The following is a 13,974-nucleotide window of genomic DNA, read 5'->3' on the forward strand; positions in this document are numbered from 1 at the left end:
GTGTTGTTGTTATATATATATATATATATATATATATATATATAACATGCTTGTACTGTCACTGTTTCTCTTGCAATGCTGTTTTTTTTTTTTGCTTGGCGGCCGAATGTGGGAGGGGGGGACAAACAAATTAAAAAAAGTGGGAGGAGGAACCGGCAATCCCAACTGGAGGATGAAGGATGGAAAAATAAAAGGTTTGTTTTCAATGTGCCTTGTGCTTGGTGCTTGCTGAAATTCCCCTTCATGTGTGGTTTTTTTTTTTTTTTGCTACTGCGGCGGGTTCTGTTGTGAACGCCAGTCCCCTGCCACAGGGTACCTCCGTTTACGCTTCTGCTGGGATTCCAAATAAATTCTCTGTTTTTTTATGTTTGTTTCTCTCTTTCTTTGTTAATGATGACGTGCTTTCTCCTCTCTTCTTCGTATGTACTCTGGTGTCCGTGAAGGTGCGTGGAGTCCGCGCTCTACGCCGTTGAAACGAGTACACATACGCGTAGACGCGCGCGCACACACACACACATTCACGAGGTATGATGCCAGTGAAGTTGGGGGATTCTTCCACTGTCAAGGGGGCGAGAAGATCCCGGAAGGTGCCAGCAACAATGGACGTGTTTGCCTCCTTTACCTCCCAGCTGTGCGTGATGCAGCGTCACAGCAGCGGTACGGTGATTTCCACCCCGCGAAGGCCAATAAATGCAAACAACAACAACAACCAAAATGGGTCCCATATGAGTGGCAGCTTGAAGGGGGCCACTCCACGCCCGTACAAATCCCCTTCAGTTGCACGAGGGAAGAATGAGTCACGCAGTAGCCGTCCCACCGGTAGGGAATGCCGCAGGACTGCTGGGTTGTTGCGGCGTATTCTGCCGAAGACTCCTCCAGAAACAGAGAGAACACCAGTGAAGAGTAGTTCTCTGTCTGGGCCCTCGTATGAGCATGGGTCTACTGTTCTGGTAGAGACACCAACAACAGCAACAACAAAAGCGATGCCTCATAAGAGGCAAAATAACAACGCCATGGTGTGTTCATCACAGCAAGAGGAGGTAGAAAATTCTTCGTCACCGCCGCCTCAGTCACCTCAGTCACCCAATAGTGATACTAGTATGGAAATCAATGCTAATACGTTGGCTAATCACAACATCCCGTCCGAGTGCTCTAGTCTGAACTCTAGTATCACGCAGATACCAAATGCCGCCGCAGCGAAACGGTATATGGACGAGGTGTTGGAAGAAAGGGAAGATCAGCAAGAACCACAGGGAGAGAATGGAATCGTTTGCAAGTCCAATTTGAATGAAGCTGACTCGTACACACTATATGACGAGGAAGATGAGGAGGAGGCAGTGTATCAGTACATTCAGAAGCATCAGAAGACAAACGCATCGTGGAAGGATGATACAAAAGAGGGGTTTCCGCTTGATTCCACGGTGGCATTGACGTCCAAAACAGCCTTGGGTGCAGAAAATGGTTCAGCAGGACCTTCTCGCTCTTCTCGTCCAAGGCACCATTTTTCATGGGGATTGTTGAGCCGACAAGCAGTTATGACGGCAAAATCGCGTGATACAACGACTCATCGTTTTATTTCACGAAACTCACAAGAATGCATTTCAGATGCAGTTTGCCGCTCCATGAGTCTGTACAGTGCGTTTTTTCTGGATGGTGCCAAAAAGGTTTGGCTTGTTGACGATCGTGTCCTTGCACGGTGCTTGGAATACGTTGGACTTATGGGATATCAACAATTGAGGTCAGCTAAAGGCCAAGCATCGCAAGGTACGCCGTTAGGAATGGCAGATTTGGCCTCGCCTATTAAACATGCAGCAAAAAGGTTGGTTGATGATGCTGGCAGTATGTCTTCAGCGCGTTGGGCGTTAAATACGGCGCCATGCAATAAATCTGCTGAAAGAGGTGTTTCTACATTGTTTATGCATCCACGTGAGCCAGAGCGTTGGTTTTCAGAGCAAGAGTACGTGTTAGGTGCCATTTTTTCCTCTTGCGCGTGGGCCGATCGTCATAGCTCATTTGGTGCAAATAGTAATAATAACATGGATGGACATGTAAAGTCTCATTTGTCGTTAGACTGGCACCCTATTCAACAAGCTGCAGCGTTTGTGCTGGAGCGTTTTCCTCACTGGGGTGGTGCAGAGGATTTTGTGGAAACGTGGGAACGTCAGGTAGGTATTGTGCTTGGCACCGCCTCTCCATCCCACCAGAGAGTGTTTAATTTTCCTGAGGAGGGTCTCGTGTTTTCTTCGGATATGGAGGGCGGGAATTTGGCACGTGTAGAGCGTATCAAAAGCGCGGCATATCAGCCGTCCTTTACGTTATGGTTAGAGTCAGAATCAAGGTGTGCGCAGCGGCTTTGGTTTCGTTTTGCCATTTCAGGTGTACGGCCTCATTGTGCCGTTTCTTTGAGGGTTGTTAACATTCAGCCCAACACGAAGCTGTATACTCGAAATGGTATGCGTCCGGTGTGGTGTGCAGGAAATTACCCGCGCGTCTGGACACCGGTGGGAACGTGCGTGTATCGCACCATTAACAATGACGAAGATGGGGAGTTGTCGTTTGTTATTATTCCTCGCTGTAACGATGTGGTTCATGTGGCTTTCTGCGTCCCCTACACCTACGCCGACCTTCTGTGCCACATTGCCAATTGGCACCACTTGGTAAGGAAAAGCTTTGGTGGGATTCGGTTTGAGGAGCGGGTTTTGTGCCACACACAAGACGGACGCAAAATGCATCTGCTCATTATCACGAATACCAACGCCAGAACACTCTTCACTCGCAATGATCGGCGTGAGGAGGGGGGAAATAAGGTGGCGCGTCAGGCTATTCTTGGGCCGTATGCTCATTTTGAAACAGGGAAGAAGGTTGTGCTGGTGAGTGGGAGGGTCCATCCAGGTGAGGTGACGGCTTCGCATGGTATTCATGGAGTTATTTCATTTCTTCTTTCACGTGACCCACGCGCAGCGTTGGTGCGGGAGTACTTTATTTTCTATATTGTGCCCATGTTGAATCCAGACGGTGTTGCACGTGGCCACTCCCGCCTGGACCAAAATGGTTTTAACCTGAATCGGTGCTACAATAACCCCAATCCACGAATACAACCTACTGTGACGGCACTTCGAAATGTGTTTGATAATCTGCAACAAACTTACCGTGACAGGTTTTTTATGTATATGGATTTTCATTCACACGCTTCACAGTCCAGTGGATTTATGTTTGGAAACTGCCTTCCCGAGACGGTGCAGCACTGGAACATGGTGTTCCCCAAGATTGTGAGTCTCCATGCAAAAAGGTTATTTTCTTACCAACTCTGTCGCTTTGGGCGAGGACACATGATAAGCAAAGAGGGCAGTTCTCGTGTGCTTTTTGGCGAGAGGCTCATCCACTCCTACACCGTGGAGCTCACCCATTTCTCAAGCGACAGGATGTTTGTTGACGGCACATGTGCTGAAGAAAATAGCAGCAACGACAGAAATCATGCGTCGGCGAATGATAATGGGGACGCCGACATGTGGGATGCACAATATGCCAACATTTATGGGCCGCAGTTGCGATCTGCCACAGCGACGCGGGGCGAAGTGAGTACACCACCAAAGTTAACCACGACGCGATCTCGTTTGATACGAGGGCGGAAGCCGCAGTCCTCTCGAGCAGGTTGTCCCAAACAGTGTGCGGAAAATTGTGTAACGCGCACTAGAGGTGACTGTAGAGGTGATCCTGACAAACATGAGATGTTGCGTTGTATTGAAGTTCCATGTATTCTTTCGCAAAGCGCAGAGGTGGGCCGCGCATGTGTTTTGGCACTTTTGGACTACTGCGCCGTTGGCAACTACGTCTCCCCGCAGTTTGCCGCAAGTGGTGCCCTTGAACGCACGCTGCGAGAGGTGAAGCGGAGCATAAACCCGACTTCCACCTCGAAGCCTTTCCCAAACCGTTTGCCGTTTGCATATAAGCTGCGGCAACGATGAAAATAGAGGAGAGGCAACAAAGTACTTAGGCTCTCGCATAGAGATGAAAAGGAAGTGCAGAGTCCCCTTGATAGCTTTCAGTGATCCTTTTTTTTTTTTTTGGTTTGCTTGTACATATTAGGATCCCTTCGTTCTTGCTTTTTTTTTTCTGTCACCACCGCAAGCACCGCAACAAAAACATTAAGAGATGACATTTAAAAAAAACAACTTTGTTTTGCTGGTTTTTTTTGATGCAGTATTGTTCTTGCTGTGTTATGCTATCTCTTTCTGTGTATTGTCGTTCAGTCGGGGGAGGCGGGAGGGCGGTCCATCAAGACTACTACATGTTTCCATGTAATATATATATATATATATATATGACGGCATATGCGTGTATACATGCATGTTTTTGTCCGTGAAGAACCATTATACTTTAAACGTGGTTGTGTGTTGTTTCTTGTTTTATTGTCGTTGTTCAGCTCTATACGTTACTGACGGTAGCCCTGTGGCTTTATTTTTGAAAGTTTGCTAAAAGCCATCTGTTGTTGCTTGTTTCCGTGGATCATTTTGCATTTCTTCCATATGGAGTGTGTGTGTATGTGTGTGTGTGTGTGTGTTGTTGTTGTTCATGATTGTTCGTTTCTTCTTTTTTTTTTTTGGCCGGTCTCATCGGGGTTGTGAAATGTGGGCGTCTTTACTTCCACCCGTTCCCCTTTTCCCATCTCTTTGTATACATATACCTGTGGTTGTGCATGTTAGGGCGATGGGTTGATAGAAACAATGATTAAATAAATATGGGGCATGCCGAAAGGTGTTTGCTTTTCTATTTGTTCTCTTTTTTAAAAGTATCCTTTTTTTTTTTTACTTGTTGCAATGTATTGTGTCATGCAGCTTATTTATTCTCTCTCAATGTGTGTGTTTGTGTGTATACCTCCGCTCTCAACTGGAAGAGGGGACGCACGAAGTTCGTCTCACTCCGACTAGTTTTTTTTCTGTGTGATATCGTTTTTCTTGATTCCCCCTCGTCACCTCTCTCTCCGCAGCTGTCTCTTGTCTCTGTGCCTGGTAGAAAGAGGGATTTGTCTGTCTGTTCTCCGCTTCGTCCGCGCGGGTGAAGGAAGTCTTGTTGTGGCAAAAAATAGGTGTGGGAGGCGGGAGACGAAGAGGAGGTCATGGAGTCGTTGGCAGAGAAGGATCAGAGCGCACATGGGCAGAAAGGGCAGGAACACACCCCGGCTGCATTTGATGTGAAAACGAAGCGGGAAGCGGAGTATCTTTCACTGCAGCAACAGCAGGAAGAAAAACGGGGGCACCAATTGATGGGTATCCCAAAGACGGAAGATGAGGAGGAGGAGGAGGGAGAAGAGGTTTCATCGTGCAAAGATCAAGGTGAGCACGACAGTGATGGAGCCAGTAGTGATGAGGAACAGGAGGAGGCGGTTCCATTTGCTACAGACGAGGAAGCCAACGAGGCACGCGCTGTCGGCCTCTTTCACTACAACAAGCACCACTACGAGGAGGCGCTTGACATTCAGTACCGTGTAGTTCGGCATTTTGAGAAAAAGTATGGCGCCACAGCCCCTATTTGCGGGGTGTACTTCCTTGACTACGGTCTCTCGCAGTTGCGTGTTTTGCAGTCAAAGAGCACCGTGGAAGCGGCACTGCAACCACTGGATCAAGACGCACTTGAATCGTGTTTTATCAATCTTGATGTTGCCCGTGTGTGCTTTCAGAAGCAAGAGGAGGAGCGGGGAGAAGAGGACATAGAGGTGCAACTTCGCCTGGCGGAGGTGCACGACAGCATTGCCCAGCTGCATGTGGAGCGCGAGGACATTGACAGTGCTTTGAAGGAGTACGAGAGTGAGCTGTTGACGTACCGTTTTATTCAACAGGTGGCGCCGCAGTCTCTGCCGTACCGTAGTCTCGCCGCCGTGCTGTACGGCATTGCAGACTGCTACATGAAGGAAGGAGACTTCGAGGGGGCTGAGGAGCGTTTCACGGCGGCGTTGGATGAATTGGCGACATTCCCTGTCGGCGTCATTCCTGTGGAGCTTACGAAGGAGTTGGAGGAGTTGCGCGAGGACGCGCGGGAGATGAAGGGCGGCAAGTATAAGGAACTGCAGGAATGCATTCAGGCCCAATTTGCGGTGAAAGAGGCGGAGGAGTTGCCTACCGCGCAAGAGTTCTACGGCGAAGACGTGGAGGATGAAAGGAACCGCAATAATAATCCGTACGTCTCGCGGCTACCGGTAGAGTCGGAGTACTCAGCGCTCTCGATGCCGCAGTCCTTAACAAATCCGGTGCAATGGAATGAACACAGCAACAGTATGTCAATTTCGCTCTTTCCCCCGCAAGGCAATGGTCGTGACTCGGAGACGTCGAACAGCCAGCCAGTGCATCATATCGTGGCGCGGCGGAAGCCAAAACGACCCCTGAGTCAAAAGTCGCCGCCTTCGCAGCATCAGGGAGAAGGATGTGGCGTCATTTGTACCGGTGAGCCAGCGGCCAAGCGACTTCGAACGGAGTCCTGCGAACATTAGGGAATTTTAGGGTGCCAAAGTGGAAATTGAGAGAGGAACCTCAGGCAACGGGTCCTCAGCTCAGCCGGAATGGATATCTGGGGTGTGTCGAGGTGATGGGGTGGAGCCGGGGGAAAAGATTAACGGCGAGCAACCCGCGCACCCATCACAGCACAAGCAAAGTCAACCGACTGGCAATTACACACGCATGCAGGTGCATAGAGGAACCAATAAGATAGAGGAAGGCAAAAGGAACGGAAGGGAGGCGACGGACCAAACATGACGTGACAGAAAAAAAGAAAAGAGATAGATGGAGATGGAGGATGGAGGATTGGAGGGTAGCTCCGTGAAAAAAAAAAACAACGCCACGGAAAAATTTGCATACTTGCAGAGGGTTGACCCGGAAAGGATTAGGCAACTTATTGAATTTGTGGCTCACTATCCACTGCGCTCTCCTTTTCCATCTTTCCAGGCATCGTTACTATTTATTGCATGCCACAACATTCACATTTGGAGGGTGTGAATGGGGTGGAGTTAATGGTGATGCCGCTGGGGGAAACAACTCATCTCCGAGAGACGCTGTCATGCGATGTCGGCTCCACCTTTTTATTATTATTGTTTGCTCCTCTTTCTTTTCCCTTGAAACGTTACAATATATACACATACATATAATGATTATTTTCAATGTTTGCGGTAATGGCTTCTTACAGCCTGTGCGTCTATTGCCGGTACTGCATCCACGTGGAAGACGAAAACACATATAAGTACAGAAGAGAGGAAAGAAGCGAAATTCAAAAAAAAAAATAGGGTATGGTGGCACACTCGTCATTACCTGAGGACACCGTTATGTGTGTGTGTGTGTGTGTGTGTGTGTGTGTCTCCCTTTCTGTTATGATGTGTTGTCTTGCATCTCGTTTGGCTTCATATTTGTTTTATTTAAGGGGAGCGTTCCACCTGCTGTGCATTTCACAAATTGATGGCTGCGCAGGCATCGCGAGTAGTGAGGCATTGCTTCTCTGTTACCGACTCTCACTGCCATGTGAAGATGGCAGCCTCACTGCAGGGAGGTACGCCGGTGGACGATGTATCGACGCCGCCACCCTTCATGTGCCACATTGCGCGCGCCGTGATGTGCGGCACACACCCCGATGTCGACTGGGATCTCATTGAGGCAGCGGCAACGGCGGCTCGGTCGTCCCGTGTGCGAATTTCTCCCGCTCTAAGCGCTGCGACGGAACCAGCAGCTGCACATGTTGTTGTTATCCCAGGCTTTGGTGTCCACCCGTGGTTTGTGCCTCATGACTCGGGTTCAACTGCACCGCCGTCAAAAAACGACGCAGTGGCAGGCAGCGGGGGTTCCGAGGCCGGCAACGATGCTGATGTGAGGTGCCTGGAAGGCGGAAAACAACGCGAACGGAGCTCAGAAGAACTTTTATGTCTTCTTGAAGCTGCATTACAACGCCACCCACAGGCGATAGTGGGTGAGATTGGACTAGACAAGCTGCGGGGACCACCCGAGGCAGTGCAACTACTGCTCTTTGTGGCGCAGATGAAGTTGGCGGCGAAATATGGCCGCCCCGTCTCCGTGCACTGCGTGCGCAGCTTTGGAAAGATGTTGCAGGTGTTGCAGGATCTCCCCGCTGAGGACACACCGCCCGCCATTGTACTGCATGGGTTTACCGGGTCCGTGGACTTTGCGCGGTCGGCGATGATGATACGAAAACGACGGTCTGCGTTAACAGGTGGGGGTTGTTTAGTGAAGAAAGCAGAACCCCTTCGCATTTTTTTTGGCGTGGGTGCCGTTACTAGTTTGCGGGTGAAAGATTTTGCAGAGAAGACTCTGTCCTTTCTGTTGCGGGAGAAACGAATGTTACTGGAGACCGATACCCACCACACGCTGCTGCCCCCGTCCCCGCAGGTTGACGGTGGTGGGAAGGCTGCTCAGTCTTCAATAGGCGGGAGTGGCGGTGATGGTGGAACAGGGCCTGCGAAGACGACAGCCACACACACAACAGCGGCAGGATGCGAGTTGGTGTGGGATAAGGGAAGTTGTGTGCAGCTGGCACATTTGATAACGCGGGTGAGTTCGTGCCGTGGTGACGATGATGACATTTCCATCGTTGAGGAACTTTTGGGTAAATGCGAAGAGGCCTTCTTAGATGCCTTTTGTTTCTCTGCCCCCACTTCTGCAGAAGCCAAACGGGAAACGTAAGAGATGGACATGCTTACATCTCCATATGCGTGTAGTTGATATCCGTTATTCTCCAATGCCGTTACCTGTGAAGCGTCTTTGCCTGCTGAGGTCTCTCATCGCCCCACATCTCTTTGTGTGTGTGCCATTTTGCACTCTTTCACCCTCATCTTTTTTATTTTATTTGCGTGTGCGTGTTTCCCGTCGCAATTGGATCGGCATCCTACACACCATGGGCCGGGAGACGCTTATCACTCACCGCTGAAGGGGCAGCGAGAGAGAAACCGTGTGTAGCGTTTTTCCTCAAAGCGTGTACACACACACACACACACACACACATACATACACACAAACACAAACAAACAACAACAATACACACACGGAGTGTTAAAACAAATAAGCAAACGAGAAGAAAAAAACTGCTTTCCTTTTTTTTTAAAGCGTGAGAAAGATAAAGAGTAGCTTTGTACTGATTCCTCGGCACCTGCTATCCCACCGATTGCGTAGTTTATTGTTGCATTTTGGTAGTAAAACGCACCAGCATTCATTATTGTTCGTTATTTTTTTCTATAGGGTGGGGGCAGAAAGGTGTCGCACGCTTGCACGTGCCCCTTTATCTCTGAGGATTGTTGCTGTGCATCGCTGCTACTATTCTCACTGCTATCGTTATTTCACACAAAAGGAATTGGCAAAAAGGAGGGGGAACAGGAGAAGACGCCAACGATGCCGCTTCTCCACTTCTACCACCAACTGGATGAGACGATGATGGTGACACGGCGGATGCCATCACCACCACTACTACAAGCACCCACCCTGGAGGCGGCGGCAAGCGAAGCGCACAGGCCGCACGCCTCCAACGGCCGCCATGCTCACAATCCTATTTACAGAGGCCACAACATTAATGACCGAAGGGGTGCTCTCTTTCACAGAGAGAATGCCCTAGCTTTACTCGTTGCCGCGGCAGAACTTAACGACAATAGTGGCGCAGTGTTGCGTGTTGTGGATTAAACGTTTCAGGGAGGAATTCTGCACGGCGTGTATGTGTGTGTGCTTCCGCCTCTGCACGCACGTTTCCACACATCGGAGACGATTCCCCACCAAAACACAGACGAAAAGAATTGTACGGCACATCCACCCCGCCACCTCGTCAAAAAGAAAAAAAAATCTTTGTTGAAGTTTTTTTTTCCGTTTTCCTTTTTCACATGTGCTTGGTTTTTATTACTTGTATTTTTTCTTCTTTTTTGCTTGATTTTGGGTGGCACATGCCTCTGTGCCCGCATATGTGACTGTCTTTCATACGATGGTCGTGGTTCTTCCCGCTGATACCAGCAGGGGGGGGAGGGGGGGAGGCACGGGAGAGAAAGTGTGGGGGTATTACATTAAGCCACACCCACAAACCCACTGGAAGATAGAAGGAGAGAGTGATGTAATGATTACATGTTTTCTTCTGTCTCGTTTTATGCATCTACACATAGAGCACAAGAGGAATACCGCTGTGTATGTGTAGACACGCACATGGAAACAAGTAGCACCGACTCATAAGCGCAAGCAGAAATGTATGAACACGACACGAATTCTTGAGACCTCTCCCCCCTCCTTTTTTTTTTTGCGGTTTTTCTTCACCTTGGGTCAGGGTATTTTTATATATTTATTAAACCATATGTCTTTGGTTCAGATATATGGGTATGTCGTCTGCGGCCTTGGCTTTTCTTCTTTGCGAGGATGGTGGTGGTGACGTGTACACGGAGGTTTCTTCACATATTATTATTATTATTTTTGTGGGGGGATTATGACGGTGGATTGTTTTAACTTTGCATCCTTGCCTTCCCCTGCTCCGGCACAGATGCATCCACGTCAGTGCCCATCTATCTTTCTGTTTGTCTGCCTGCAAAGGGATAAAGCGCTGTATGCGCATATTTGTCCTTTTTCACACATTATTTTTTTTTTTTTTTGCCGTAGCTTCAATGTATTTGACCTAACATGCAGAGAGGTGGCCCTGTCGTCTACGACTGCACTGCCCATTTAATATCTCCTCTCGAACTTCACACCTATTCGTCGTTCGATGCACGGGTTCCGTTTTTTTTTTGGTTATTTTTGGTTGTTGTTGCTGTTTTTTTTTTTTTTAGTAGGTGGATTTATTTGTTTGTTTTTATTGTTGTTGTTTTGTTTCTGCCTTGCGTGTGTGCGTGTGTGTAGTCTTAGTGGGAAAAGGATGCGAGGAGAAACATAAACAATGCCAGGGAGAGAGAGAGGGACAGAGAAAAACAAGAATAACAACGGCAGCAAAATGTTTTGTTTGGTTTTTTTTTGCTCATCTTTTGCTATCGCCATCTTCGCATGCTTGAATTGTACGGCGTGACTCCCTGTGACATGTCGTGGGATTCACACACAATAAAACTTCCGCTCCTTCTCCCTAATAGACGCACACCACAAAAAGTGGTACACACGTAAGTAGTGGCAACAACAGCAGCGGCAAGAACAACAACAGGCGTCGGGAAGTCGCCACAGAAGAACTATTGTAACGCAACCTGCGAACCCAGTTGGACGAAGGAAACAGAAGGAGACGGATTCAATGTTTTTTTGGGGAAATTACAATTTTCAGACGCCAACACTCGTGGAACACCCGGAGAGGCCGGCACTGCGCTATCCGCTTTATGTGCCTCCCTCTCCCTCTATGGTGACTGATGTCGGAGCCCATGTCCCTAATACCAACGGCTTAGGTGGCGCTGACGGGGAGGTGCTGCGCCGCATTGATATGCGGCACCTCGCGGTAAAACTACTGGCATGTGGACAGAAACATCTGGTGGCGGTATTGATGCCTGTTGAACACAATCATGATGCGGGAGCGAGAGCTGATGGTGATGGGGCACGCGGAAGTGTAACTGCGGCGGTGGCCACAACGTTGTCATCATCTGTATCGTGTGACCAAAGCGGTACAAACTGGTTTGCTTACGGCCTGGGGAGCAATCACAGTGGGCAGTTGGGTCACCGCGTGCCAGAGTACACAACCACACTTACACGACTTTATGTTGAGGGACTTTTGTCGGCGGGGACTAACATTAGTGGACTCGCCTGCGGTAATAAACACACACTCATTTGCACATCTGCTGGCGGAGTGTTTGCGTCCGGTGATAATAGCTTTGGTCAACTGGGTGTTACCGCTGACGTGAGCGGCTTCGCCCCGGTAACAGGACTTGCACACATCAAGGCGGTGTACGCAGCAGGCAGTGCAAGTTTTGCTTTGAATATCAAGGGTGAATTATATTCATGGGGCGAGGCGCAGTACGGTCATTTATGTCACGGTGACAATGGAGAACGCATGGATGCACGCACGCTTCAAACTGTGAAAACAAACGTGAAGACTCCCACTCTGGTGCAGTGGTTTGTGCGACATCACGTCGTTATTGTGGAGGTGGCTCCGGCGCGGGGACATGTTGTTTGTCGCAGCTTGGATGAGGTTTACACCTGCGGTGAGGGATACTACGGCAAGCTTGGCTCTGGGAGTGTGGCGCCGGCGTTTACTCCGCAGCGTGTGCGTTTCCCTGATCGATCTCACCCGGAGCGGCTCTGTGGCATCGCGGCGGGTGAAGACCACACACTTGTGCTACGTGACTCGCCTGTTGTGGGTGCGGTTGTGTACCACTTTGGCAAGATGGGCAACGGTGACGGTCAGCCCACACCAATCATTATAACAGCCCCGGCAACCATCACTCGCATCAGTGCGGGGCGCGGAACGATGTCGGCAGCGGTGACGAGCGATGGCTACCTGTACGTGTGGGGAAAGCATTCCCATCCTAAGGTGAGCAATGGCACTCCCACCGAGGCAAAACGCAAAAACCCAGAGGTGGTAACGGCACTAACTCCATTTGTCGTTGCAGACGCCGTCATTGGTGGAGCGTTCGTTGTGGCACTTGCAACATCTTGTCGCAGCTCCGTAGAAAAGCTGCAGGCAGCAACAGAACTCAGGGCAACCACTAATCGAAACAGCCATCATGGCCATGCGTGGGATGTGATGGTGCCACACGACGCTCGCATTGATGCTCGCGGCACTGAGGGTGCCGGTGCCAGGTACGAAGAAGCCATACAAGCATTCCTTACACAGTACTTGGGACCAACGCTGGGGCCCATGTACATCGCGGGCATGCCAGAGGCCCCGCCACTCATCGACCGCAATGCAAACCTGTTTGTCTCGGTGGGGGCGCACGCGCTAACGACAGGGCAGAAAATACGACTTTGGATGACGAATGTCTACGCACTTGGCACTGTTGTTGAGGTTTTGACGCCACAAACGAATACCGAAAAACCACCTGCGGCTGCCACTTTGAGAGACGAGAAGGACGAAACCGTCTTCAACGACAACGAGTCCCACGCCAATGGCACTAACAACACAGTCCAGGATGTCTCAGAAACTGTCCGGGAGACAAAGTCCGGGTGCCGGCTCCGAGTGGAGTGGCAACGCGACGACTGGCACGATGAAATCCTCACACTTTACTCTGACGACGAGACACTTGACCCGCACAACCCCAACCGCTGGCAGCCCCTCTGGTTTCTTCCAAACCCCGATGCAAGCGGCGAGTACATCCTCAACCGCTAGCACCACACAAGGGAGAGCGATGACGCAGATACGGCATAGACCAAAAAACAAAACAAAATCCAACATCAATAAAAAAAGCCACAAACAACGCTGACTGTGGCATATATGTGAAAGAATATAATACCAAAAACTCTAACAAAATAAAACCACTCTCCCCAACCTCTCGCAAATAATAATAATAATGATAATAATAATAATATTTCCTTTACTCATTTCATCTCTTTTTAACAAAAGTAAAAGCAGTACATAGCATTGTCGCAAAACCAACAGGCGTGTCGCACGAAACTGGAGAGCAAGAAAGATGACCACGGCCCTCCCCACATCGGTGTGCGTATGTGGGTTTTGGCCCTGTCGGGACGCTTTCAGAAAGCGTTGATGCGTATGATGATTGACGTAACATCACAGACTTTGACGAACTCATGAGCAAGAAGCATTGTCGCCCCAGTCTGACACCCCGCGACCCCCTCTCTTCTTTCCCTTCTTCCCTCCCCCTCCTGCGCAATGTGCGTGGCGATGTGATCGACAACCAGGCCGATGTAAAGCCGTCGCAGATGGACGTTGACATTGCATGAAAACAGCGTTAATTCACGCCCCGTCTGATCGCCACGCTGGGCCTTCCTCCTCCCTCATCTCTCCTCTCATCTTCTTGCGCCTGCACACCGCGATCCTGTCACCTCGGGGGCGCCCTCTCTGTGGGCGTACGGCTTCGAGACGGGCACACGCGCG

The 13,974-nt window shown here is 49.7% G+C and overlaps 4 protein-coding genes across 4 annotated transcripts, besides 10 other annotated features; all 4 read left to right on the forward strand.

The window, feature by feature from the left end:
• The first annotated feature begins 10 nt into the window (after window positions 1-10).
• Window positions 11-44: a microsatellite.
• A 306-nt stretch (window positions 45-350) lies between these two features.
• Window positions 351-389: a microsatellite.
• Window positions 390-527: 138 nt separating this feature from the next.
• On the forward strand, window positions 528-3,965 carry TraAM80_02137 (metallo-peptidase, Clan MC, Family M14; the record flags this gene model as incomplete). The annotated part of the gene is made up of 1 exon (XM_029379153.1): window positions 528-3,965. One exon carries the CDS (start codon window positions 528-530, stop codon window positions 3,963-3,965), a length of 3,438 nt encoding a protein of 1,145 aa, XP_029241036.1.
• Window positions 3,966-4,301: 336 nt separating this feature from the next.
• Window positions 4,302-4,323: a microsatellite.
• Window positions 4,324-4,531: 208 nt separating this feature from the next.
• Window positions 4,532-4,561: a microsatellite.
• Window positions 4,562-5,116: 555 nt separating this feature from the next.
• Window positions 5,117-6,484, forward strand: TraAM80_02138 (uncharacterized protein; the record flags this gene model as incomplete). The annotated part of the gene is made up of 1 exon (XM_029379154.1): window positions 5,117-6,484. One exon carries the CDS (start codon window positions 5,117-5,119, stop codon window positions 6,482-6,484), a length of 1,368 nt encoding a protein of 455 aa, XP_029241037.1.
• Window positions 6,485-7,310: 826 nt separating this feature from the next.
• Window positions 7,311-7,341: a microsatellite.
• Window positions 7,342-7,439: 98 nt separating this feature from the next.
• Window positions 7,440-8,675, forward strand: TraAM80_02139 (Cut9 interacting protein Scn1; the record flags this gene model as incomplete). Its single annotated transcript, XM_029379155.1, has 1 exon — window positions 7,440-8,675. One exon carries the CDS (start codon window positions 7,440-7,442, stop codon window positions 8,673-8,675), a length of 1,236 nt encoding a protein of 411 aa, XP_029241038.1.
• Window positions 8,676-8,968: 293 nt separating this feature from the next.
• Window positions 8,969-9,011: a microsatellite.
• Window positions 9,012-10,413: 1,402 nt separating this feature from the next.
• Window positions 10,414-10,432: a microsatellite.
• A 297-nt stretch (window positions 10,433-10,729) lies between these two features.
• Window positions 10,730-10,822: a microsatellite.
• Window positions 10,823-11,112: 290 nt separating this feature from the next.
• Window positions 11,113-11,141: a microsatellite.
• Window positions 11,142-11,226: 85 nt separating this feature from the next.
• On the forward strand, window positions 11,227-13,248 carry TraAM80_02140 (uncharacterized protein; the record flags this gene model as incomplete). The annotated part of the gene is made up of 1 exon (XM_029379156.1): window positions 11,227-13,248. The coding sequence occupies one exon, from the start codon at window positions 11,227-11,229 to the stop codon at window positions 13,246-13,248; it is 2,022 nt and encodes a 673-aa protein (XP_029241039.1).
• Window positions 13,249-13,416: 168 nt separating this feature from the next.
• Window positions 13,417-13,447: a microsatellite.
• Window positions 13,448-13,974: the final 527 nt, after the last annotated feature.

The sequence above is a fragment of the Trypanosoma rangeli genome (assembly GCF_003719475.1).
Source record: "Trypanosoma rangeli strain AM80 chromosome Unknown Tra_15.4_contig_00046, whole genome shotgun sequence".
Classification (NCBI taxonomy): domain Eukaryota; phylum Euglenozoa; class Kinetoplastea; order Trypanosomatida; family Trypanosomatidae; genus Trypanosoma; species Trypanosoma rangeli.